This window comes from Pseudorasbora parva, chromosome 6, assembly GCF_024679245.1.
Source record: "Pseudorasbora parva isolate DD20220531a chromosome 6, ASM2467924v1, whole genome shotgun sequence".
Classification (NCBI taxonomy): domain Eukaryota; kingdom Metazoa; phylum Chordata; class Actinopteri; order Cypriniformes; family Gobionidae; genus Pseudorasbora; species Pseudorasbora parva.
In genome coordinates, this window is record NC_090177.1 from 29400095 (window position 1) to 29428047 (window position 27953).

General features: G+C 39.1%; 1 protein-coding gene across 2 annotated transcripts; it reads left to right on the top strand.

The window, feature by feature from the left end:
• Positions 1 to 27949, top strand: osbpl2b (oxysterol binding protein-like 2b). 2 transcript variants are annotated; one of them, XM_067446595.1, is made up of 14 exons: positions 1 to 105; positions 12209 to 12324; positions 13590 to 13713; positions 13934 to 14009; positions 18416 to 18550; positions 18705 to 18802; positions 18985 to 19167; positions 19600 to 19707; positions 19797 to 19886; positions 21777 to 21903; positions 23865 to 23987; positions 25517 to 25640; positions 25720 to 25810; positions 25902 to 27949. In XM_067446595.1, exons 2-14 carry the CDS (start codon positions 12288 to 12290, stop codon positions 26002 to 26004), a joined length of 1419 nt encoding a protein of 472 aa, XP_067302696.1. In that variant the 5' UTR covers positions 1 to 105; positions 12209 to 12287; the 3' UTR covers positions 26005 to 27949. The 2 variants fall into 2 exon arrangements, with proteins under 2 accessions (XP_067302696.1, XP_067302698.1); XM_067446597.1 differs by lacking the exon at positions 1 to 105 and adding an exon at positions 11941 to 12062.
• The last annotated feature ends 4 nt before the right edge of the window (positions 27950 to 27953 follow it).

The following is a 27953-nucleotide window of genomic DNA, read 5'->3' on the forward strand; positions in this document are numbered from 1 at the left end:
ATCGGTCTCTTCCGGCTGTGAGTTGTCAGCCCTAAGAGCCTTTCAGCAGCAACAGCATCATCATCATCTCTGCCCGAGAGACGCGAAATCCAGCCATCATCACAGGTACCAGATTGTCTTTTTTAAAGTATCTCTTTGGACTCTTTCACAGCAGTAACTAAATATATTAAGCAATGCTTTCCAGCGGACGAAACGCTCTCAAGTCGTTACTCAATAAGTTTGGCAGTTAGCTGCTGGAGCTGTAGCCTGTTAGCATCTGTTTACACTTTATAGACTCCGGCTGCTCCTCGTAACCTAGCGAGCACTACACAACATTTTGAGTGAACAGCGATCAGTGGCAAAACACAGTGATTTACATACCTCAATCCGAATGCCCCCCCAAATGCTGTCTAGATGGGAAGCCCACTAGAATTCAGGTCACAGCACTGATTCGCGAGAGTGTCAGCTGCTGAATCTTTTGGTTATGAATTGTGTGGTGAAATTGAACAAACTAATATTCAGAAAAGCGTTTGTGTAAGGTTGATTTTTAGAGGTTGAAGCCTGTCGTGTTGAGTCTGAGGGCGGGTCAGCTGTCATTTCCCCAGCCTTCGTTCTCATTAAAAGTAAACAATGACGTTTTGTGAGGGAAGGTGTCGCTTTCCAGATATTTTCATCTGTGTGGGGTAACGTTAATCTGCACCGACATTAACAAGTTCGTGTTGTTCCCTGCGGCTTTATACACCAGCAACTGAAACAACTTGCTCCATACATGATTGAGATAGATGGTAGTTGATCTATTATTACTGTTTTATCTTTATTTGTGATATGATTTTCTAATAAGAATTGCAGGTTTTGACCTGTGGATTTTCAAATAGGATGTGTGTATTAATGTTTGACTTATTTGCATTATCATATTGACTTTCATGGGTATAGGTTTCATGGTTTTATCTGCATCTGATTAAAAAAGAAAAGAAAAGAAAAAAGTAATTTCTATATAGAAGTTTTGCCGACCTGTACTTCATCCATTACCAGTGTTAAAGGGTTAGTTCACACACAAATTCATGCGTTGTGGGCTGAACATTGTCAGCCGAGGGTAAGCCGGCGTTCTGGCGTAGCTTTGATGTAACTCAGATGTGAAGAAATTGTTGACTAATTAAGTCATTTAGTTATTTTTGTTTGTTTTTTTGCGCACAAAAATATTCTTGACGCTTCATAACCTTAGTTAAACCACTGTAGTCACGATTTTAACAATGTCTTTACTACCTTTCTGTGCCTTGAAAGTGCTAATGATGATAGCATAGTGTTTCCCCTCTTTGTAAACTTTGTTCAATGCATGCGAGTGCAGCCGTATGTCCGAATATGACCAGTCGTTTTCGCCGTCATTACCCGGATGTAGTACCAGAAGATGCGAATACGAACTTGCGCGCGCTGAAAGAAGATCCGTCACTGCGCATCATCCGAGAACGCGCACTCGTCTCACAGCGCGCAAATATTGAGTTCTCTTTCAAGTCTTGCGCTTAAATGGACAAACTCACACAAAAAGTATGTCAACATGTCCATCTTGATTAGTATCCTAGCAGACATAGTCTGAATATGCCTCAAGTGAACGTTATACAGTCGAGAAAGAAGAGCATATCCCTGCACTAGGTCTTAAAGGGGCAGTAGCCTTTACTGCTGTCTGTTTAATGTCAAACAAAAGGACATCACTCACTGCTCTTGAATAGCTTTTGTAAGTTTAATAAGGATTAATCTTTAAACAACTTTAAACAAGTTAAACATTTTAGTTTGAATTGTATTTTATACTGTGGATTGTTGCAATGTGCTAAATAAATATTTGCATAATTTGTAATTGATTAATATTTGAAACTTTAATATTAATTTATGCAATCGCAATGCCTTGATTTTTAGTAAAGTTACACAGTCACAGCATTAGCCATGCAATGGTACTAATAGTTGGCACAATTTCCTTTGGTGTTTCGGCCAAGAATTTTTATTTCTGTGCATCCCTACTGACAATGTTCTGCTCGGTGTGTCGTCAACACGCTTTAGAAGATGCCAAAACTAATAGTTTCATTGTTGGGATTAAAAACCTAAAACTGGAAGCCATAAAAGATCACGAATCATCCAAATGCCAAATCCAGGTTTAAAAAAAAAGCGCACAGAGCCCTACTCATTTAATGAAATGTATATACTTTTTCCTTTCACACAGGCAGCGTTTGTCGCGCGCAGTTGTCACGCGCAGTTGTGTACAGAGTACTCTATAATGGATAAGTTTGCATTTCTCTTTAATGTATATGAAATGGAAATAAAGCAAAGATTTATCATGAAGCTAATTTTATATTTAAAAAATCGTTTCACTTGTTTCTGATGTTTTTTTTTTATTTCGTTTAGTGCAAGTTTTTGATAGAAGAAAGGCTATCGCACTATGTCCATGAAAAGCACACTGCTAAAAAGAGAAACTTCAGGGAATTGTCTTGAAATATTGGAAAGGCATCAAATTTACATGCATTACCCATCATAAACCTATTAAAGATAATTCATAAATGACTGTAATAACTAAGAGGAAACTTCTTAATGATATATTGTAGGCTAAATGAGCAAATTATCTAACAAAGTTTTTTAAAAAATGACAAAACGCACATTATAGACTATCTACATGTCTATATACTGTATGTGTGCTATATTAATGTGTGTATATTTTATTTACCTATCCATATTTAGTTGTTCGTTCGTGAGACAACGAAAGACTGTCAAAAACACTTTAAAATGACTTACCATCAGCACCAAGAGCCGCTCACGCTCACCAACTTCCTCCCATGCTTTTTCCTTCACTTGCAAGTCTTTATAAAGCAAATTGTGTGGATCATAGAGAACTGCTTCTCAACCTTCACGATGAGACGAGTGTCATCCATTGCTGTCTTTCCAAATGCACTCTGAAGAACACTGCCTGTGACACCACGTGCTTTTGTTTATCGTTTCTGTTATGCCAGCATATAGTTATCATATATACATAATTTAATTCATATTTAATTTAAGCTAAACTGGCATACATTATTTAAAGTTAGTTTTGTAGTTCAGGCAAAAACTTATGGCAGTGGCTTCGTTTTTGTGTAGAACTTTTTTTTCTCACAGCGCCGGGTGTCATATGGTGACTGAGAAACACACGGAACACTTGACTAAATTATTTCATGGTTAAATGTGTTATTTTTCGGTAAATTTTGATCAGAACAATGTACTGTGGCTTTAATTCATCGTGAGCAGCGCGTCAAAAATAGACCTGGCGCCGAAACGATCGCGGCACTGACGCTTCTGCTCTGCTCCTGCTACGCGCCGCTGCGCTGCCTCTGCTGCCGGTGTGAATGCACTCATCTGTTAACATGAGCGCCGAAAAAAATACGCGCTGCTTACGCCCTGCTTACGCGTGCAGTGTGAAGCCGGCGTTAGAAGTAGCAAGCAAAACGGTTTTGCACGTCAGAGTCAGACTAGTGTAATGTTATACAGAACAACAATGGAGTCCGTTAGCGCATTTGAATGACTAAGCACGCGATCGTGTCGTTTACTGATGTTAACTCACGCGACGAGCCAATAGCAGAGACATTTGAAGCAGTTTTACTCACCGGCTGCTTCCAAAGCAGGACCGAAGCTTTATCGCTGGGACCGCTCCGTCAAAAACACACTTCTTTGGTATGATTTGGTGAAGTCCTGTGACAGCAGTGGCGTGGAAATCCACTTTGAGACGTGACTGAAGCGATGCTTTGAAGCTTCCCGTCATTTCTGCGTTCAAATCGGTTCAAATGTAGCGCTGCCTTCCCAGAATGCTGTGCTGAAGTGTTGAAGTCGCTCAACGTCACCCATAAGAATAAAGTGGAGCGCGGCGCGCGACATAAGTCTTCACGGAGGACTGGATCTTCAGTTGAGAGCATTGTTTACGGCGTGCATTTCCTCTCTCTCGCTCTAGTCACGCGCGCGCACCCTACCGGGAGAAGAGCCCGTACGGCCCATACAAGGACCTTCCGCTCTTATTAACGTCAAGTGGACCCATACTCGAAAAAAACTCTCCGAAACTTGTGAGAAACAAACCGGAAGGAGTATTTTTTACCACAGAAATACTCCATCAAACATCCAACATTAGTTTTTGAAACTTTGTCTATGTTTAGGATGGGAATCCAAGTCTTTAACAGTGTAAAAAGCTCAGTATGCATGAAAGAGCATTTCACCCCCCCTTTAATTTCCATCCCTGGAAGTAACCCTTTAAAGTTGGTAAAAGGGTTGAATAATGTATAGTGGAGTTTGCCACCGGGACTGTTGAACAGTTATTACTTGATTTCAGTTCCTGAGGTGTTATGCTGTGTGTAGCTTGGGGCAGGTCTGTCGACAGATGTAGATGAGTATCAGTCCACATTCCAGAGAGTAAAGCAAGATGTCACTGCTTTGTTTTACGTACATGCAAATGGAGATTCCCAACACCACCTTGACTTGCTAACTAATGTGTCATTGTCAGGTATGTGCATGCACCTCTCCCGAGCAGACCACATTCCGATAGTGTGAATGAAACTGTGTGTAAGTAACGCAAGAGTCTGTGATTCATTCCACTTCTGAAATCTTGTGGGTGTTTGTGCGTTTATCTAGTCACTTTATTAGGCAGTCATGACCTTTCTGCTATTGCCTCAACCTCCTAACCTTCACAAATGTACACAGATTCGGAATAGCCATCAATCATTATATTCCATACATCCCTTATGGCTTTATTAAGAATTTTGGTAACTTCCTTTTTTTTCACCATGTCACTATGAAATCAATATTGACAATTATTATTATTTTTGTGTAATATTACAGTTTTTTATTTTAAAGGTTCCGTTCTTCGCGATTCCATCTTTCAAACTTTAGTTAGTGTGTGATGTTGCTGTTAGAGCCAGGGGCGAGGCTACATAAGGGCCAGGGTGGCACTGGCCCACTCAGATTGACGGCTGGCCCACCCAATCAGAACAGACCACAAAAAAAAGAAAAAAACAAATTGGGATAGCAGAAAGAATATGCCTATGTGACAACACAAATTGCTTAAACACGTACAAAAAGTTTCATTAAAAAATAGGGCTGTCAAATATGTTAATAACGCGTTAACGCAAATTCATTTTAACAGCACTAAATTTATTAACGCAGCGAGCATTTTCTGTTTGATCCGTGGCATAGCCCGTAGTTGGAAAAAGTGAGAGCAGTCAGACTCAAAGGATGCAGCACCAAACATTAATAGGGAAAGAAAAGGGTTCACTAAATACATTACAATCGGCTAAAACGAATGCACAGGTTACTTTCCTGAACAAGCGCGCTCCCGAGTCCATGTTCTTCACACTGTCCACGTAAATCGCAGCCCAGTTCGGTGCGCACCATAGACTTTTGCACTCCTGACATAAATTAGATAGTCAACGCTTGCAGGTTCGGCGTGCGATTGCTCAAGTTAATTTTACTTTACTGAGCCTTTGTAGCAAACGCTTCCACAGACGGCGCCCACTTACAGCTCGCTCGGCGCCCTTATGTTACTTCGTATCAGCATAACGCCTAGCTTTCCTCCTTGACTTTTCCGCATGCTGCTTCCAAAAATTCCCCACCATGTCTCTACAATAATGATGGAAGACGAGCCTGACAGAAGTGACTGTCTCATGCATATTAACTAAATTATCTTGTATGCATACTACATTGCAGTGATTGGACTGAATGAGCTTTATATCATGAATATATATCGAGAATTGCTCGGAGCGGTCGACGTCAGCATGTGCCCAGCAGCCCATATTTGGGCCGAAAACCACACGCTGACATTTGTGACGTTGCTCCGACTAAGCTTTTCAAACCGGAAGACAGAAATCGCTCTGAAAAATGCAAAAATAACTATTTTCACATATGGATACCATTAATGAGTACCATTAGTGTTTTCAATGATGTGCAGCGGCAGCCTATACATATCTGTTTACATCTCAAAAAAGCCTTTTTGATCCATGACCCTTTAAACATTTCTCTCTAAATGCATTAATCACAGTAAATGCACAAATTTAGCAGATTTACCCCCAATGAAGTCTAAAACAATGGCAGGAAATCCCTTCCCATCTGTTCTTCTTTTCCCAAAATGTTCTCAGAAATGAGCCACTTATAAGGTGTCAAGGGAGAAGGCATAATCATTATGTATTTTGGGTTTGTGTGTATTTGTGTATCCCATCTGTTGTTATTTATTGCTGTGTTCTTCAAATGTACCCTCTGGTCCATCAGGATTCTGTTCAAACGCAACAGGACCCCATTGTGTGCTGGGTCTTGTAACTGTAAGACGCCACACCTGCACCTGAGACTTTATTTTTCATGCGGAAACGTATTGTGCCTGCCTGGTTATCAGTTGCCACGGCACCGGTATTCTGCCATCTCTGACTCCGTATTGTTGCTCCCGGGGACCCTTTTTGCAGATCAGAGATCATTACTGTAGCATAACACAGTGTCTCGGGGGGGCGGCTGAGACGTCTGTGTTATTTTAACATTTCAACTGATTGCAGAACACTTGTTTTCCCATGTAGGTGAAAGTGCATCAGAGATAATGTATCAGATTCTGTTGAAAACCTTGAGCAATACTATCTCTATCTGTCTTTGTCCGTCTTGTTTGATTTCAGGGGACTGGTGTCTACCGTTGACCCTTTGCTTATTTTGATTTTGGCTCTAATGTGTGTTTAAAGGAACACACCGACTTTTTGGAACTTTAGCTCATTCACCGTATCCCCCAGAGTTAGAAAAGTCAATACATACCATTCTCATCTCCGTGCGTGCTATTACTCTGTCTGGCGCTCCCACCGCTAGCCTAGCTTAGCACAAAGACTGGAGGTAAAGGGCTACATCTAGCCTACTGCTCAATAAGTGACAAAATAACACCAACATTTACATGTTGTGATGTGTACAGTTACATTGTGTAATGATATGGGTAATGGCGCAATGATATTATGCAGCGCCTGAAAATAGGCTAACTTCCGTCAACATAACCAGCGTGACAACTTTCTTGCACAGAGAGCATGCTGGGGACCATTTTCAGGCTTTTCAGAGCTTTTCTAGTTGTTTTCCACAGATTTAGATTACAGTCTGATGTTTTCATGAGAGAGGAGAGCTAGGGTAGAAATGCATAATCAGCTAATCAGCAGAATTATCAGCTAATAACGGGTAAATCGACATACTTTGAATATTTACTGCAGTATGTTGCTGAGTTTCTCTGTACGAGCGGCATTGGTTTGTTTCCATTTCTCCTCGAGAGGCTGCGCAATTGTCAACCGTGCAACCGTCAATTCATACATTAGCCTATTATCATCCATTAATTATCCGAACAAACCTTAATCTCGAGCCCTGAAACTGAGAAAATGTAACGAAACGTTGTAGTAATGTAGTGGAGTAGAAAGTAAAATATTTGCTACACAATGTAACAATAAACGTAAAAAGTATGCACTATTGATTCTACTTAAAGGGGTACTTCAGCGCTGGGAAGATGAATCTGTATTTAAACTGGGTCATCAATGCAGTAGAAATGTGAAATTATTTTTGAATTTGGTGTCTTCTAGACTGAGAAAAGACAGAAAATGTATTTTTGTCCCATGGGGATGAAAGACTACAATTCCCAGAATGCTTCGCTGCCCTGTGAGGCCATTCCCAACACCACCAACTTCATTACTGTGACTGAGTTAGAGAAGACACTACAATTAAAAACTAAACGTGTCTGTTCAATATAATGAGTGAGTCACCGCGCGAGTGTCACAGCACTGAGCACTAACTGCAGGAGTGATGAGAGCTGAGGTAATTGCGACTACATTCGCGGCATACATTCACAATGCGAGTTCAGTCTGGCACCTGTTACAGTTCATGCCTTTGCAAGCTTAACTTTCATAGAAATTAATTTGAGAAGTTAAAAGACTTACATTGCTCACCATAGCTCCGTTTAAATGATCCTGTCTGCAAGCTGAGCTCTCCCTGCCAGCTGAGTGTAATCTCCCATCCCCCATGCGTGGGTTCAAAACATGCGGAAATGGCTCCCTCTGCTGGCTGTAGTCTTTAGCCTCTGGGCAAACATTCCTCCTATGATGCAAAAATCGTCATTTTGCATCATAGGAGGCATTTTTCCAGAAATAAAATGCATAAATCTCTTGTCTCAGGGAGATATGAGGGGGGAAAGCACAATAATTTGAATATTCTCCAGGGTTTCTACTGATACAAAGCCATATGCTAATCGCTGAAGTAACCCTTTAAGTAAAGTACAGATACGTGAAAAATGTACTTAAGTAAAGTAACGGAAGTATGTGTACTTTGTTACATTCCACCACTGCCAAATAGACAGTGTTGTGGCTAAAACGTTGTTACTTGTTATCAACTTGTCTATGGGACTTTTGTACAAGATCAGTATCACATATGCAATCATACCAATACTCAGAGCAAAAGCAATTAAGCCGTGACTTTTGGCGCTCTGGCGCTTCATAAACACAACCGCATGCGTCTAGCGGAAGAACATTGCAGCCGGATCTACTTCGCAGATACTGTGCTAATCCGCAGCGGGAATATAAACACTTATTTTATGTGTACCATAGTGATTCAGGATAAAACAAAAACACGGTTTGGAAAAACATCTTAATGATAAAGCCTACTCGCTCATTTTATACATTTAGTATTTTTATAAACAGCATGTGTGATAAAGATTAAACTCAAGGAACTCAAGGAACTCAAGGAACTCATTATTAATACATTATTTTTGATGGCATTTTTGCCCCAAGCATCCGTTCATCTCTGAGCTTGTTTATGATAACCCAAATGTGGTATTTCCAGTTAATTTTGATTTGGCTGTAAATCATCAGCGCGAGGCGTCTGGTAGCTAAAGTGCGCATGGCTGCCTCTTCAGACCCGTTTCACTTTGTGTTTGTTGTTTGAAGTTGAATCGTTGTTTGAAGTGTAGGCCGTCGCACACATTTTTGCACTTACTCTGCTGACTGAAGGCATGCAAAGCAGTTGATTGCAGTAGGAAACGTAGCCTAACCGTTTCTCAGTGTTGATGCACTTTGGGAGTTGTAGTTTTTATTCCGATTGTATTACACATTCATGAGAATTGATCGTGTCACTCGCACCGGTGCGCCTAAATATTATTTCACAGTTACACGCAGTCATTTCCAGGCGTAAATGTGCCCAAAATGGGCGTTATGTAGAGCCCTGATGTAGAAGTATATAGCATTTTTTTTGTAGTTTTCACATAATTTTTTAAACCAAGAATGCATCACGTCCACTCAAGTGGACATCTGAAAATCATCTTTGTGTTGAAAATGTATTTTGTGACCTAAGAGTAATAACAACACACTGGGGGAAAAAAAAAACCCTGACTTAGGTTGTCATTATTCAGGCATGAAAGGGTTAAGATAACATTCCACACATTCATATCCCTTTCTGCTTTTAAACCGACTGATTTTAAACAGTTAAGAGGTGGTGTGACCGTGACACAGACAGCTGTAAGTTGTTCTCCATGCTGCAGTTAATGTCCTATTCTTTCATTCTGCACTCGCAACTAAATGGATAAGTACATAATCAAATTTAGGGCTGGGTATGTATACAGGTCCTTCTCAAAAAAGTAGCATATTGTGATAGAGTTCATTATTTTCCATAATGTTATGATACAAATTAAACTTTCATATATTTTAGATTCATTGCACACCAACTGAAATATTTCAGGTCTTTTATTGATTTAATACTGATAATTTTGCCATACAGCTCATGAAAACCCAAAATTCAAATTCATTTTTTTTTAATAATTCTCACAAAATTAGCATATTTCATCCGACCAATAAAAGAAAAGTGTTTTTAATACAAAAAAAGTCAACCTTCAAATAATTATGTTCAGTTTTGTACTCAATACTTGGTCGGGAATCCTTTTGCAGAAATGACTGCTTCAATGCGGCGTGGCATGGAGGCGATCAGCCTGTGGCACTGCTGAGGTGTTATGGAGGCCCAGGATGCTTTGATAGCGGCCTTAAGCTCATCCAGAGTGATGGGTCTTGCGTCTCTCAACTTTCTCTTCACAATATCCCACAGATTCTCTATGGGGTTCAGGTCAGGAGAGTTGGCAGGCCCATTGAGCACAGTAATACCATGGTCAGTAAACCATTTACCAGTGGGTTTTGGCACTGTGAGCAGGTGCCAGGTCGTGCTGAAAAACCAAATCTTCATCTCCATAAAGCTTTTCAGCAGATGGAAGCATGACGTGCTCCAAAATCTCCTGATAGCTAGCTGCATTGACCCTGCCCTTGATAAAACACAATGGACCAACACCAGCAGCTGACATGTACCCACAGTCAGTGATGGTCTGGGGTGCCTTGACACTGGGCTTCAGGCATTTTGGCATTTCCTTCTCCCCAGTCTTCCTCCAGACTCTGGCACCTTGATTTCCGAATGACATGCAAAATTAGCTTTCATCCAAAAAAAGTACTTTGGACCACTGAGCAACAGTCCAGTGCTGCTTCTCTGTAGCCCAAATTGGCCTGACCTGGGGAATGCGGCACCTGTAGCCCATTTCCTGCACACGCCTGTGCACGGTGGCTCTAGATGTTTCTACTCCAGACTCAGTCCACTGCTTCCGCAGGTCCCCCAAGGTCTGGAATCGGTCCTTCTCCACAATCTTCCTCAGGGTCCGGTCACCTCTTCTCGTTGTGCAGCGTTTTTTGCCACACTTTTTCCTTCCCACAGACTTCCCACTGAGGTGCCTTGATACAGCACTCTGGGAACAACCTATTCGTTCAGAAATTTCTTTCTGTGTCTTACCCTATCGCTTGAGGGTGTCAATGATGGCCTTCTGGACAGCAGTCAGGTCGGCAGTCTTATCAACTTGCACCTTTCTTACAATTGACTACATTATTGCATTCATTCAAGTACAAATGCCCACGTCTCAAAACCAATGGATGGAACACAATGAATAAAATCTTCTCCCTTATTTTTTTATTTTTTTCGATAATCTGTTACACTTTAATTGAATATATGCCACAATATGGAAGAAAATATCTGTTGCTACTTCACAGTATTTATTTAAAATGTACTAAAACTTTTATTATTCACTGACAGGGCTGACAGTAGATTTGGGAACAATGCGTTAATCTGCCAAGATTTAGAATGTGTTTCTAAGATATTGTTGGTCTAATTGATTTATTTTTGGCCATCAAAAAAGATAAAGTAAATCTCTTCCCGAAAGGCGTGCAATTTAAGTATCAGTCATTGACTAATTAGGGCTATGGACCCTAATCCTAAGTAATAGTAGTGCTTTGCTTGGCAAACACCACCAATGAATTGTCAAGGTGATTTGTCATAATATGAAAGTTTCCTGAAATTGCAGAATGGTGGGTGGCACTTGTCTAGTAAAAATGTCTACGGGTCATTATTAAAAACTAATAAACCTTATGCAACGTACTTGTTGGTTGGAAGTGGCACCTTGATTTGCATATTTGACCTAATAGCGATTCTGTTTCTCCCGTGGCTCTTGTTTGCAAAAAACATTTTCTGACATAGCAAAGAAGTCATGATAGTTAAAAAGATGTAAACCAAATTAGATGGGTACTGCTTGATTTGTCTTTGCTTTTCATGTTACTTAAAGACTTCAGAGTTGTCCTCGGGCTGTAATAAAACTTTTAGTTGCTCTCCAGTAATCTGTGCTCTGGGAATTCATTGAGCCTAAATGGCAGTCTGCTAGAACAGACCAGCAAAGGCATTAAGAAAGCGTTCTTTAATTAACTCCTCAGTGGCTACATGAAGTTGCGTAGATGGCTAATAGACTTTAACCTTGCTAGAAGCGTTCCCTCAGGTTGTCTAGAGTGAGATAAAGCCATCCTGTGTGTCACAGTACAGGTCTGTCTCTCAGCTTACACTCTTTGGAAGCAGATGGTCCAAAGTTCAGTTCTATATCAAATATGCTGCTACATACAAGCCCATGGGAGGAGACCTGCAGTTGCTCCACCTCTCGTTTCAAGAGCAGCCGGCTAGTTTCAGTCAATCTTGACAGATGAATGGATGCATGAATGAACTTAGGCTCTAAGATCATTGGAGGAAAGGTGAATGATGGGATTTTTATGTTCCATGTATGGCAAGCTTCAAATGGGCTTTCAATATGCCATCTTAAAACTGTTGTAAGGTGTACGGTTGAAAGTTGTTTTCTTGTTCGTGAGGTTTTGATATTGACTATTTTGTCTCTTTGCAGGTGTCCCTGTTTCCAGAGACAAAAAAAAGAAAGAAAGACCATGTTTTAGAGACCTTGTGCTGTCATCCCATTCACTACAATGAACAATGAAGATGAGTTCTATGATGCCGTCACAGGTAAGACATTTTTTTTCAATGGCACATGATGGTTAATCAGAAAAAGCAATCGATTGTACGATTACTCTTTAACAAAGTGTCTATTCATATCTACTCCTGCTGCTTTTGCATTGTAGCCAATCACATGCATGGTTGTATTGCCAACGGATGAATATTCAAAAACGAAAGGTACCTTTCAAATTTGAAGTCCTAAAGGGAAATATGTTTATCCATTTAAAGCCACCTCTGTGACTCAAGCCCATCCGGAGCTGTCGCATGTCAAGAAAACATTGACATTCTCTCAGCGCTGTCTGAGTTAACACACAGCAGTATTAAACAGCTGTGTTTTCTGAGGACAATCTCATTTATGCCCTATTGTGAGTGTTTTGGCCACTGTTGACTTTGGCCCTCAGCCGTGTGTTTGTTATGACAGGGTGGTCGCAATGCAGCGCGCCAGTCTGGTGTCGGTTTACCACAATCTGTTGATAACTTCAATTATGTAGTGCTGCGTTCAGATGGTCTGATGGCTTCTGTCATTGCGGAGATGAAATGAGATGAAAATAATGTAATGAATAAATAAACAAGGCAATATGGACTTTGGCAGGTCATTGTGCTGGAAACCTGAAGCCTGATATCAACCAAGTCGCTCATATCAGGTGGTACAATACATGAAGGAACCACATTTTATTCAATATTATTAAATGGTTAATAACTGCTTATAACTTGATATCAGACATACAGAATATATTTAAGTCTTCTGTCTTTAAAGGGTTAGTTCACCAAAAAAGGAAAATTCTGACATTAATCACTTACTCTAATGTATACATATGATATCATATATATAATATATTAAAGTGTTAGTGTGTGTGTGTATATATATATATATATATATATATATATATATATATATATATATATATATATATATATATATATATATATATATATATATATATATATATATATATATATATATGTGGTCGTTTCCAAATTTTGTTAAAGGCTCCATTTTCAATGTTCATTATTATTATTGAAAATTACATATTTTGAACCCTTATTTTAACACTTATGCTTTTTATATATAGACCTATTTTCAAAACTATTTAACTTTTCTACTTTTTAAGTGTCATATTGTGATGTTTTAATTTTGTTTTAAAGTATTTAACAAATGAAAGTAACATATGTAATTTATCAGCTACTGTCAAAATGAAAATAATGATTATCTTATTAGCATCAGCCAGTTGGGATTGGTATATAAAAAAATAATGTGCTTGTGTGTGTCTCAGGCTTGGATTCAGACGAGTCTTGTGAAGGCACATCAGAAGCCAGTTTTAAAGATGCTGTCGTGTATGACGGTGCTCAGAAGAACAATGGAGCAGTTCCTCAGGAGAACGGAATTAAGAAGCGCAGGTACAGCCAGATTCCAGTGCTGTCACCCATATACTCATTATTAAGCGCTTTGGTCTCTGTGTTTTGTCTCTCTATCTATCTTTAGATTCTTATTTTCATCGGGTTTACAGTTCATTCTCGTTCATTTATAATCTGTGCATAGTTCTACAGCCAAAAATGCCAGTACACTTAAGAGAGTGTGTGCATGTTTATGAATAAGAGTGTTCTTTTGCCCTTTTAGGTCGTCTCTTCCTGCCCCTATGTTCTCCAGAAATGATTTTAGTTACTGGAGCATTCTCAAGAAATGTATTGGACTGGTAAGCATAAATAATTAATAATTTTAGCACCATTAAATTTAATCATGTTTCTTTGAATGCATTTAGAATGTGTCCGCACGGTTGACTAGCGGATTAATGTCTATTAGTGAGCTTTTTACAGTCACCATTAAAGGTGCACTATGTGGTATTTTTGCAGTAAAATATCCAAAAACTACTAGGCCAGTGTTACCGTAAATCCTCTTATATAGGCCCGGGCCTTTATTTTACTCAAGCGCATCGCGGTCCAGGCCTTTATTGGAAGGAGGCCAGAATTAGAGGCAGGGCTCAATTTCTATTTGAGCAAATCAAACTACCAGTAGAATGTATAAAAATGAGATTTTGCATCTATTTCAACCTATAAAATACTAGGTTCATTTATTGAAAACGTACAGTTACCATAACATTATGGTATGCACACAGAACATTAACAACAAATACCGGTAATTCAGACTAAATTCCAGTGTAGAAATATGGTAACAAATACGTAGCAAACATAGGCTACCAGAAGCGCATTGTAAAGACTTAACCATACACGGTGATAATTAGGTTATTGATTCATAACAAAAGGCAACAGACACCTTACCGCTCCAAAGTTTAACCATTCCTGTCTCGTTCGGTTTGAAGTAAAAAAAAAAAAAAAAAAAAATCCTCCAATTCTGTTTAATCCTCCTCTTCATCTCTCCCTGTAAACTCCTCATCACTCGCGCCAGCCTCTAACAACAAGTTCATTATTGTACAGCTCCTCTTCGTCCTCCTCATGTTCCGCTGCGCGTCTGTTCTCATCCTCGCGCAGGCAATTGAAAAGTCTTAACGTTACTTGATGGATGGGTTCTCTCTCACGTCAACACAATTTTTCCTTTTGATAGAATTTTGCATCGCTGCTGTTTCTCTATCACACAACTGCAAATTACAGGCTAAGTGAATGGCTAAACACACTTCATGAAGTCACAGGCGCGAGCCGCGTCACACATGAGACAGCCTATTGCCTTAACACAGCTGTCAATCAAACATCATGCAAAAAAAAAAAAAAAAAAGACTGTAAAAAACTATTTTTATTTATTCCAGTATCTGAGATGTTATAATAATTTTGTAATTATGTTAAAATAATTGAAACAACTGTTATTTAACAAATATTTTTATATTTGTATAATAAACTGAGGGGGCCTGTCATCATAGTGGGCAGGCCTGTGCCCGTCAGGCATGTTGCCCCTGATGTTGAGGCCAGCCCAGAAAAACATTGGTTCTAATAATACCCCCGGCCGCTATTAGAGACCGGCCTTTATTTACTTTCGGTGACAGCGAGACCGGCCAATGTTGGATACCCGGCCGCTAATGGAATACAGGCCAATATTAGAGGATTTACGGTATGTATTTTGTTCAGTTCTTACAATACCTCAAATTTTTCCAACCATTTGTAAATTGTGAGAAAATTTATATTTTAAACAAGGAGCTTGGGAAGTCTGAGGAAGTCGCCTGTCAATTGCATCATATCTGCGTTACCCTCGGTTTCCATTTTATTTGGCAGAGACGCTTTACTCTTAGCAGTGTGAACAAGTGTCACAGCAGCCACTGAGTGAACGCACAGAGTAACATCTTAACATCATTTTAAATGCTCTTAATGTCTTCAATATGCTAAACATATATATATATATATATATATATATATATATATATATATATATATATATATATATATATATATATATATATATATATATATATATATATATATATATATATATATATATATATAAACCCTAGATCTCACATATTTCAACAGGGCATCTTGCATTATTATTATTGATTATTTTCTTTGTAGCTGTTTTACCTCTGGTCATACTCATGACCAGAAAAGAGGAAATGGCGCCGGTGACTGTGTCCCATCGTAATAAAAGTCCCACTGCTTGTGAGGCGTGTGTTTGCGTAACAATCGCTCCAGCGGCCTTGCTAAGCTCCACAACACTCGTTCCGGCTCTACTTCACACTACTGTAATGTTAATAATCGCATCCATGAACATGATTTCTGCCCGATTCCTATCCTGATTCTTTCCCACCGGCTGTGAGGTGAAGACCACATGTCCCAAGATTCTGAGCTCAAACTTGCCGTCATCAAACTACACCTTTGTTTTTAATAGGTGACCTCTAGTGGATGGAAAAATTACATAGTGCAGCTTTAAATATTTTTGTAAATTGAATATTGCAGTGTTTATTATTATGTTATAATTGATGGATCCATGCATGTGTCCTTGTATTCTTTAATCAAAAACGTTATTTTCCCGTCACTCTTGCTCTATCTTCTCTGATGATACATCACCGGTGCAGGAGCGGGACAATAATAATCCCTCGCTTCCAGCACATGTCACTCGACTGAGATTGCAGAAATAAGCAAATGACAATGATCCAATCAATTTGCAAAGGTCAAGTCTCGCCCCACATTTATTCTTCTCATTTGAGAAGCTTTTTCAATCTGATATACATCACACAATAGGGAAGATAAGGCCATTGCATTTTCCATGTCATACCAACTTCAATATTATTTTTAGTTTTTATTTATTCTTTAAAGGGGTTAAACAACATCTCGGAGAGGGTCAAATTAAACGAATTCCAAATTAGGTGTGTCGTGATATACCAGTATTGAAGATAATTGTGACATCCAATAGTCCAGCACCAGTATCTGCCGTGCAGTATCTGCACTCCCGCGTAAAATATATGACAGACAAGACGAGACACTCTACCCACCCTCCAAGAAAGTTAGCTCACAATTGTGGAAGTTTTTCTTATTCCACAAAGATTACTCAACCCGGTTGATCACCCCAGCCTGCAGGACTTGCCGATCAACAGTGAGCGTAAAAGGAGGCAAAATCACCAACCTGTTCACCCACCTCTGCCTCGTTATCTCGTTCTACCTCGTAGAAAGTTGTAACTTTTGCTAGTCCTGAAATTGTTGTCGCCTTTCTGTGTCTTATTATATTTACATCATTTTTAGTCCAGAAGTGTCAGATAAAAACTTTTCTTTCTTTTTACCCAAATTACGACGATGTGAGAGTTATGGAGCACTAAACTCTCACATGTGATTTGTTTCATTCATACTTGACAGCGGAGGGCACCCTCACGCAGAAAGTCCACACGAGAGACTCGTAGCAGTAATAAAGCTTATGACGCTCCAGGAAATCCAGCTATCCCTAGCTGAATAAAATGCAGAGACTTTTTGACTGATTAAATATGAAGAGAATGACACACCATTGCAACAGTATATGGTCTATCTGTGGTCTAACTCTGGTATTTTAAAGCTACACTGTGTGATATTTTCCCCCATCTAGCGGTGTAAATGTATATGACCATCCAGCGAATATTAGTTTCTGTTTCTCTCATTTCTGATTTCATTTTAACTCCTACGGTGGCTGATTTAGTCCAAAATTAACATAGCAACCCCCCTCTTCACATTCGACACGGTGCCATTGAGTGTTAAAACGCACGCGAAAGGCGAAGCTTGAATTTATGGGTATGTCTCTCTTTGGCTAATGTACTTTCAAGATGGAGGGGGAACATGGCGACCGGCATTCGAACCCCTCACCCGTATGTATTTTCAATGGCATATTATAAACGCACGAGAATACTTTATTACTTGAAAGAAGTAAATATACATTAATGAGCACATATATTTTTGAAAGAACTTAGTGTTTTTAGCTAAGAATTAGCTAGTTACACAGTGCAGCTTTAATAAGGATAATGTATATTTATAATGCAATGCCAATCGACATAACCTATATAACTAGAATACTATAAAATATAATTTCTGCCTCGTTCTGTGATAAGAAGCCACATCAGTTTACAGAAGGAACTTCTTTCAACAGTTTCAAACTGGTTGCCATTTAAGTATAATTGTTCCTTTTGTATGCAATGGTGTGATTCTTCAAAAAAAAAAAAAAAACACTTTACTGCCTTATTTTTTCAAGAATTCCATAGATATATTTATCGTCTATAGCCATTTGTCGTGAATTATTTTGACCACGATAATCATGTAGTGGAAAATCTGATATTGTAACAGCCATAATCCAAATCCTCTCACTTTCAGCAATAACTTAAGAACATTACTGTCAAAAAAAATCATATTTGAATGGTTGGTTTATGTATATGTAGTCGCCTCACTGTTTTTATAATGTGAAGTAGACAGTTTAACGGTTTAAAAAAAACATATCTCAAGTTGTTCTCTATTCATTTGCACTCCATCCAGCTGTTTTTGAATGCAAGAATGTGTCTAGGGGCCTCTTAAGAAACATGTCTGATCACTGTCTAATGGACATAACCTTAAACCAGCGTTCCTAGAGCTGGTTTGAAAATCTGTAGTTTTGCACAACCTGTAAAGATGTTCGGTCCTGCTCAGCCTGTTTGGTGCTGTATTCTAGGAGCTGTCCAAGATCACCATGCCCATTGTGTTCAATGAGCCCCTGAGCTTTCTACAGAGAATCTCTGAGTATATGGAGCACACGTACCTCATCCACAAAGCCTGCTCGCAGAACGACTCTATAGAGCGGATGCAGGTAAGACCACACGCACTAAATAACCTTCATAGACTATGCATAATTGCAAAGTGTATAGTGCGTCATTTGGAACACAACTTGAGCATATGCGCACGGTTTTCTAATATAACAATCCGGCCTTTTATTTGACATGTTTTTCTGTCTTGCTCCTAAGACGGTAGCTGCCTTTGCTGTGTCTGCAGTCGCTTCTCAGTGGGATAGAACTGGAAAACCTTTCAACCCGCTTTTAGGAGAAACCTACGAACTCACACGGTAAAGACACCAGCAGAACGTTCAATTACAAACTACGCTGATAAGATTTGAGGATGTCGTTAAACATTGGTTAGATCAAGATTGCTCTAAAGGGAAACTGTTCTTTGTCATTTATGTAACTCTGCTTCTTCTTCCCCTTAATGCTTCCTTCCTCTACTCTTGTTGGCTTCTCTTTTACTCAGAGAGGATCAGGGTTTCAGACTGATCTCTGAGCAGGTGAGTCACCATCCGCCCATCAGTGCGTTTCACACTGAGAGTCTGACAGGTGACTTTGTGTTCCACGGTTCCATCTACCCCAAACTCAAGTTCTGGGGCAAAAGTGTGGAGGCAGAACCTAAGGGGACCATCACATTAGAGCTTCACAAGTGAGTGTGACATATATAGACACACATTTACAGACCCTGATATTCCCAGATATATAAACCACACACGCATATATGAACAATTAATCACATTCAAATAAAAAGTTTGTGTTACTGTACTATAATTATATATATTTTTTATGTTAAGTTTTTGTGGCAAATTTGTTTTAATACTATTTTTGTGTTCATGGAAAGGTTTATTGATTGTGTGAGTGAGATTTTGCTTGGTTTAGTCAGTGGTTAGATTTGAGAGCAAAGGGTTCTGGGGTTGCTGAGTAACATTCTGCGTGTGTGTGTGCGTGCGCGTGTGCGTGCGCGTGCACGTGTGCGTGTGTGTGTGCGTGTGTGTGTGCGTGTGTGTGTGCATGTGTGTGTGCGCGTGTGTGTGTGCGTGTGTGTGTGCGCGTGTGTGTGTGCGTGTGTGTATCCACACAGGCATAAAGAGGCATACACATGGACAAACCCTTTTTGCTGTGTGCATAATGTAATTATCGGTAAACTGTGGATTGAACAGTACGGCAATGTGGAAATTGTCAACCACAGGTAAAGTTATGACGACACATCTATTCTATTGTGAATTCTCACGGATATCGGATATGTTTGAATGATTAGTGTGATGTGTGATTGCTTAGTACTGGAGAGAAGTGCGTGCTGAACTTTAAACCCTGTGGGATGTTTGGAAAGGAGCTGCACAGAGTTGAAGGTTACATCCAGGATAAGAGGTGAGATCCATGACTCCAACTTTTCACATTTTACTGGACTGTTTCTATAAACATGAACTGTTTAAATCATACAACATGTCTTTAAGAAAGAAGCTTTTGTAGCTATGATGTAAATGTGAGTTCAGCCAAAATTTCATTGTGTTCTTAGACTTACACTTACGAAGAGAAGCATGGATAAAGCATCACACAAAAGAGCAAACATCAGCAAACACAAAAAAGCAGCATTACCAATTTCATAGAAATACACTATCAGTCCCAATTTATTTATTCTGTGAGTTAGACTGTCCAATGATGGGATTAAATAAGTGCAGTGTGCAATGGGTAGTTATAGAAACTAGCCACCAGGGCGGTCCCCTTAGGCAACAGTTCCCATAGGGCCATTTTCCTGGTTGCATTCGCACCACCAGTATGAACTCTGAAGTGACGTAAGCCGGCTAACAGCGACATCTTTTTAAGTGCTGCATTCAACAATGTCAACAACTAGAGGATGGTGGACGTTGTATTTGGAGCTGTTTTTGTTTTGTCGTGGGTTTCGTGATAACGGAGGTGGAGTATAGACGTAGAAGTAATTCGACTGAAAGAGAAAAATAAAGGCCAAGCGACTAAATCTTCTACGACAACTTGCAGTGCTACATATCATCGAGGCTGAGAAAAGAACATAAGTGTGTTTATATTGATTTTTAAAAATCAGGTTTTGTATTAAGTGTGCCTGGCCAATCAGTTTACAATATCGTCACTGGTAGTTATTTTTGTGCTGGGTTAGACTAACTAAAATCATCCCAGTTGCTGTAGTGGGTACCGCCAAAAATGAGTACTTCCACCAATAGTTTAGGAACTATGAAAACGTTACTCCAGAGTGAAAGCTCCTTTTGATGTGGCATTCATCTGGTCAAATGAGGTGACCCTGTTTCATGTTCAATTTTATTAGGCTACTGACATGACTGGAGTCATATAAGTACTATTAATTTGTGTAAAATTGTTTTCAATGAGATTAGCAATAAGGAACTTTTAAGACTGTAAAGATTAGAAAGCAGTTAGACACCTTTGATACCCATGGCATTTGGCATTGTGTTAATAATTAAGGTACGATTAAATCATTGGCAGTGCCAAGTCTCTGTACTGTTGGTTGTAGTAGGCGTTTATACTCCTCCAGATCAAGAACTCCATCACTGTCCCATTGGTGGTCACTGCTCAGGTGGACAATTATGAACTTGCCAATGTTAAATGAATCGTTTATAAAAGGGTTACTACTTTTTTTAGCTTCCAGAAAAAAATATTATGAGATACTTAGAAGGACGGCAACAACATTGCTAGATGCAATACATGTGAAAGTCTTTTTTTCATAATATAAATCAATATATGCTTCAGCACATCTTTAACTGAGGTAAAAAAAAACAAAAAAAACACTGTTGTCTGTATGTCCCGATCCTCGTTTAGCTAAAGCCTAGCCAGTAATAATTCACACTTCAAATCGCCCTAGATTATTGTTAATGAACAATAAATAGACAGCATTATGACATAATGAAGAAAAACATTGTCTTTTAGACCACAAATATATTAATAATAACAAAATAAGCTGAATCAAAATGTGAATCTGACTCAAAATAGATACAGGAAGTCTTTATTCCCACATCTGTTTGTCTAAACGAAGGGATGATCTGTCTACTTACCATTTAACAGATATCAGTGCTTAAGACTCAACATGTTACATAATGTTTTTTTGCAATGTTTAGCCTGCGATACAAGCTTTTTAGCTAACACCCTTCATGCCAACATTTTAATGGGTTTTAGAAATCTCCAGTATTTTATTTCTGGCTTATATTTTATAGTGCTACGTAGCTCAAATTGGTAATGACCGCTGTTTGTCTCCTCTAAATACATTGCTTGCAGTAAGAAGAAGCGCTGTGTGATCTATGGAAAATGGACGGAGTGTATGTGGAGCGTCGACCCACAGGTGTACGAGGCCCATCGGAAGCTCGAGAAGAAAGGAACGACGGACACTAAAAAACAGAAACAGGTGTGAAAAATATCAACAAGGCTAAAAGCCGTTACATACTCCGCAAGAACAGAGAAAAAAGTTCTCGCTCCCAGGTTTGGGAGATCTCGCAGCTTGTTCTCGACACATCGTCTGAGCGGAACTTTTTCTTGTGGGTGTCCGAGAACTATTGTGTGATTGGTCAGAAATTTAAAGTGGGCGGGGTTAATACGTAGAAATTGAGTTGTTTGGCACCTGCTTTTCTCGTGAAGTTTGGAATGCACTGGCCAGAACGAACTTTGTTCTTGCCACCTTGAGAAAACGAACACATTTATTTTTTCTTGCAGAGTATGAACCAAGCTTAACAGTTGACCACTCGTGTTGCTTTAACCCCTGATCGATATCTTTGTTTTTACTTGAAGCAGCTCTTCTCTCTGTGTTCATGTCAAGGTAACAGAGTTGTAGTCTACTATCAGTAGGTGTAGATGTATAATTATTTGAGGAGCCGCAGCTTAGACCGTCTGTAGTGATTTAGACACATGTAGAGAATAATAGAGTGTTGTTTTAGGGTTACCGAACTATTTGCATTGGTGTGTGTGTGTAGTTTAAATATGTGCTAATGTATTTACAGAAATTCTGTGTAGGTTTAGAGAGGGCAGGTGTGTTAAAATACTCCTCATGCCTCACCTTTCCTTCAGGTTTTTGTCAGTTAATTTTGGTTATTTAAACATGTGTCCCATTGCCACCACACCCAGTTTATGGCCATATATGACTGACACATCTTGTGTGGGAGCTTCTGTGTTTCTTCTGCATTGATTTATACAGTGTGGCTTAAAAGGAGGGTTCATAAAAATCCTCACAATCAACCTCATGTCGTTCCAAACTTGTACGACTTTCTCTTCTCTGTGGAAGATAACTTTTTTGAGAAATGTCAGGTTTTTTTTCCCGTACAATGGAAGTCACCGACACCAACACTTTTGATTACCAACATACTTCAAACTATCTTCTCTTGTGTTGTGCAGAAAAAAGAAAGTCATACAGGTTTGGAAAAAGGTGAGTAAGTGCTTTCAAGTGTTTAAAGATAACAAAACATGAAACCAGAAGACATTTATTTTAAAGAAAGACAGACAAAGCTCCCTTTTCAAGCTGAACATTTTACAAAAAAAGTTTTCTTTTAAATGGTAAAGCAGCAGATGCCACTTGGTTTATCTTGCCTAATATGATGAAATTCATACATCAAGTGTGACTAAATTTGAAGGTCACTGTAAGGGTTTATGCTTTTCCTGTCTGCATGAATCAGTGTGAAAAATTAAAGAGTGTCAGGGAAGGTTATAGTTATATAGGTTATAGATTAAAGGTCCATGGCATGTTTTTTTTTAATTATTTTATAATGTTTTCTGAGGTGTACTTATATTGTTAGTATGGTTTTTACATGAAAATGTTTTATAATTTAGAAATAAAAGGCATTTTTTTCTATACGGATATTAGCACTGGAATGCTCTGTTTCAAGGGGTGTGTCTGCTGGGAGTCTTCAGTGAAAACGGCCACAGTTGTGATTGGCTGACATCTTTGCATTTGAAATGAGATTATGTGCGGAGGGGTGTGGTTTAGTGAGGCGCGAGCAGCGAGATCAGGCATTAATGAACACTGTTACTCACGGTTTGTGGCGATGCTGTCGAATTCATATGGTAAAGCCTGAGCTGACATAGCGACTGATAAACTGAACCCATTCTCTACTAATTCTCTTTGCGGGCAAAGCAGAGGAAGGGGAGGAAACCTTTCCTGGTATGACGTCATAACAGGAGAATTCAATATCAGCTCGTCTGGGCTCTCATTCTCTCAAAGGCAGAGAAAGACAGCCAGAACTCGGTTTACACCGATCAAAATGTATAGCCACTTGGGGACAATATTCAGGCTAGGGGAACTCATATTAATGTTTAAAAACCTCATACAATAAAAATGTCATGCCATGGGACCTTTAAAATATGCGCTTGCACCAACAGGAGGAGCCAGAAGCTGTCAACGAAGATGCAGATGAAATGCCAGATGTACAAGAGACTGTGGCCGTGGTTCCTGGTAGCACATTATTATGGCGAATATCATCTAGACCGCCTCATTCAGCAGAGGTACAGGCTGTTATGTTCATGTTCAGTGACCTGAAGAGGTGCACACACACACACACACACACAAACGCATGAAAAACAATTACACCAGCTGATGATTTCTTAAAAGTTTATCTGAACTACCGTTCTAAAGTTTACCGTTCTCAAAATGAAATTTTAAATACTTATAAAAGTTAATTTGATTGAACTAATTTGTTTAATTTGTGTTGGATTTACTTAAACCAATTAATTGTTTTGAGGATTAGTTTATAGTACATGTTTTTATAGAGCACACTTGAGCGGTCTGTACGATTTTTTAAAAAAAGGTCTCTTAGGCTCAGCAAGGCTGCATTTATTTGATAAAAAATACAGTAAAAACAGTAATATACCAAAATATTACAATTTATAATAACTGTTTTCTATTTTACTATATTTCAAAATGTAATTTCTTCCTGTGATCAAAGCTGAATTTTCAGCATCATTACTCCAGTTTTCAGTGTCACATGATGCTTAAAGGTCCCGTTCTTAGCGATACCATTATTCAAACTTTAGTTAGTGTGTAATGTTGCTGTTAGAGAATAAATAATAACTGTAAAATTATAAAGCTCAAAGTTCAATGCCAAGCGAAATATTTTATTTAACAGAAGTTCCCTTTCAAAGCCTACAGCGAACGGCCGGTTTGGACTACAGCAGGAAGTGCAGGGATGTAATGACGTCACTCAAACCGTTTGTTGACTAACCCTCCATCCACAAGTACACGCAAAATAGGGGCCGTGGTCTTTTTGCTCTCCCACGTGGAGAAGAGCGCGCATTCAGCGCTTGCATCTCCCCGTTATGGTAAGAGGCGGGACCTTTCCGGGCAAAGTGCGCTAAGCTGCTGTCCAATCACAACACCGGAAGCGCTGGCCCAATCAGAACTCGTTATGTGTTTTTGAAGGAGGGACTTCATAGAACAAGGAAATCATCAGGCCGTTTTTAGGACAGAGAAAACAGCGCTGTACAGATAAGTAAATTGTGTGAAAAATACTGTGTTTTTTTTACACGCGAAACATGAAATGTTATATTGCACACTGTAAACATAATCAAAGCTTCGAAAACACGGGAAGAACGGGACCTTTAAGAAACATTTGATTATTATCAATGTTAAAAACAGTTGTGCTACTTAACATTTGCATGGAAATGTGATGCCTTGTTTCAGGATTCTTTGAATAGAACATTCAAAAGTCAGTTTTTATCAGTTTAATGCCTCCTTGACGAATTAAAGTCCTCATGAAATCAATATTGATCCTATTTACTTTGTTAGAAAAAAAATAGTTTGTCGAGGTAATCTTAAATCAAAATCTGAGAAGTAACTGGAAATGCCTTTCCCTCTCAGATGATGTCGGTTTGACGGCTTAGGTTTGAAACATCACTGAAGAAAACTCACTTGCTACTTCTGGTTCACTGGGACTTTAAAGAATTAATTTATTTTCTTTCTTTTTTTTACTGACCCCACATTTTTAAACTGGTGTAGTCACATTTTAATGGTGGCTTCCCCCTCTGTTCACTTCTAGATGTATAACTTCACTAATTTTGCCATGACACTGAATGAGCTGGAGCCTGGCATGGAAGGACTGCTTTCACCGACAGACTGCCGCCTACGGCCTGACATTAGAGCCATGGAGAACGGCAACATGGGTAATGAAGCAGCCCTACAGCGCTCCCTGCTGTTCACACATGCTAAAGACTAACATGAAGCTTTTGTGTGTTTGTGCAGATGAAGCCAGCAGAGAAAAGGAGAGACTAGAAGAGAAACAGAGATCAGCTCGTAAGGAGCGGGCCAAAGATGGTGAAGAGTGGTCCACAAGGTCAGTACAACTAAATTGTTCTGCTTGTTATCCTGTATGTGTGCCTGGAATTGATTTATATGCCAAATTTTAACCTCTCTTGCTGTTTTAGGTGGTTTCAGTCAGGCACAAACCCATACACGGGATCACAGGACTGGCTGTACACTGGCCGCTACTTTGATAGGAAATACACAGACTGTCCTGATATCTACTGACGAGGAGGTGCAAGTTCAAAGGGCAGAGCTTTCGTCACCTCCTTCCTCACAATGCACCATATTGTATCCAACCGAAAACAATAGTGCTTCTGCTCACATTAAAATCGTGCAGCCACCATCTTAAGCATTTACGTTTTTTGATCGTGCTTATTGAATCGCCCTTTGGAAGCATCCTCCCTCACATCTCATCAACCCTGTAGGTTTTCTCAATGGAGGAAAGCGTCGAAAACAGCAGTAGAACAGATTTGCCTTCTGCTCTCGAACGTTCAAGCCTCTCATCAGAGCTCCAGCTAGTTCACCGTCAGTGATGCTGGAGCTCAGTGTAGATGTCGTTCTTTCTCACGAAGTCACCAATAAAATGGGACTGAGTTGCTTTGGCCGTTTTCCATGTACAGTAGGCGTTTAACGTATGAAAACTAATTGCAGATGATTTGAGTTGGGCTAGCACTGAGCCACCTAAGACCTCTGATCCAGCTGTACATAGAGCGTGAAGGTGATCAAGCATTAATTACAAATTACGACCGTTATGTTTAGTGAATGATGGTGATGAATGTTAATAATGAACTCTGTTTGGGTGTGTGTGTGTGTGTGTGTGCGCGCTTGTGGCATGTGATGTAAATGCTATCGATTTTGTTTTAATTGGTACAATATTTTTCTTTTTTCAGATTAAACCTAATGCAAAATATCTTCATCATGCGTTAATTATGGTGAAGCGTTTTAAAAATGTCCTCAAAAGCTCTTTTTCTTTGTTTGTATTTTTCACGTTGTGGTTCCCGCAGAGACTCATGGGATGTAAAATAAGATTGTACTGGCTTTAATATGTTTTAGTTCAAACAAGCTCTGACATATTGTAAGTGCACATTTTCATATTCCACACTTTTTATAAGGTATGGGTGTCACACTAAATTCTTCAAGCACTTTCCATTGAATTTGTTTCATGAAAAGTAGGGTGTCGTGGGTTGTTTTATCCATCAGCGTTTGCATTTGTTATCGCTGCTCTTAAACAGACATGCACACTGTGTATTTTGAGAAAACGGACGAAATCTATGCAACCCATCAAACTGATGAAAACTTCAGTCTTAATGAACGTATGGAATGGCAGCTTATGTATGTGTAAATATAACATGGATCTCATTTGAGAGGTTATTTCCTGCCTATAGATGCCATGAAAGTATTTTAAGATCGAATAATATTCTCATTCAGACCTTAAAAGCGATTCCTTTCGTTTCGAGAGCTTAAGTTAAATGAGCGGGTTTGAAGCGCAGTGATGCAACCGTTGCTGCTCTTCTCGAGTACACGAACACGTTTTCTTCCCCACAGTGCCTGACTTTCGAATACATCTGTTAGTCACTAATGCTTAATCTTAAGCTGTTTGTTTCTTAACCACCTTTCCACTCATTTGCTAGTGCTAAACTTCAACAGGAATGTCAAAACGTAGTCACCGTTTGAGATTCACACCTGACATTCAGTACACTACTTGTTTTACATCCTTTATTGTTATCTGTTCCTTCATTAAATGTGCATTTGATCATTTGAAAACTAGCGCTATGAAACTAATATTACACAATTAAACTATAGATTTTATTTTTATGCGGCTTTGTGTGAGTTCATTGTGTAAGTGGAATGACTAAATGTTCCTCTTCACTGTGTGTCGTATTTTCAATGTACGAATGTCTGTATGTTCTAAGATGTTGCACATAGATTTCTAGTGATCATAAGCACATAGCTCTTATTTTGTGCAATGATTTATTTTTATAGTATTTAATTTTGTTTGTTAAAAGGTGTCAAAAGGTATTTAACTGTGAGATGAGGTGTATACTTCATTTTTGAACAGTTTGCTTTAGAATTAAAGGGGATGTCATTCTGGTGAGAACAAATTCTACTAACTGAAATTTTAGTTTGAACATGTTGATTCTTTTGGAATAAAAAAATTGACATTGATAAACCTC

Bases quoted from the DNA above. Each gene is read 5' to 3' on its own strand.
- osbpl2b (XM_067446595.1), top strand. From the start codon at position 12,288: ATGAACAATGAAGATGAGTTCTATGATGCCGTCACAG. The intron at 12,325-13,589 runs GTAAGACATTTT...TGTGTGTCTCAG, and splicing joins GTTCTATGATGCCGTCACAG to GCTTGGATTCAGACGAGTCT. The intron at 18,803-18,984 runs GTAAAGACACCA...TCTTTTACTCAG, and splicing joins GAAACCTACGAACTCACACG to AGAGGATCAGGGTTTCAGAC.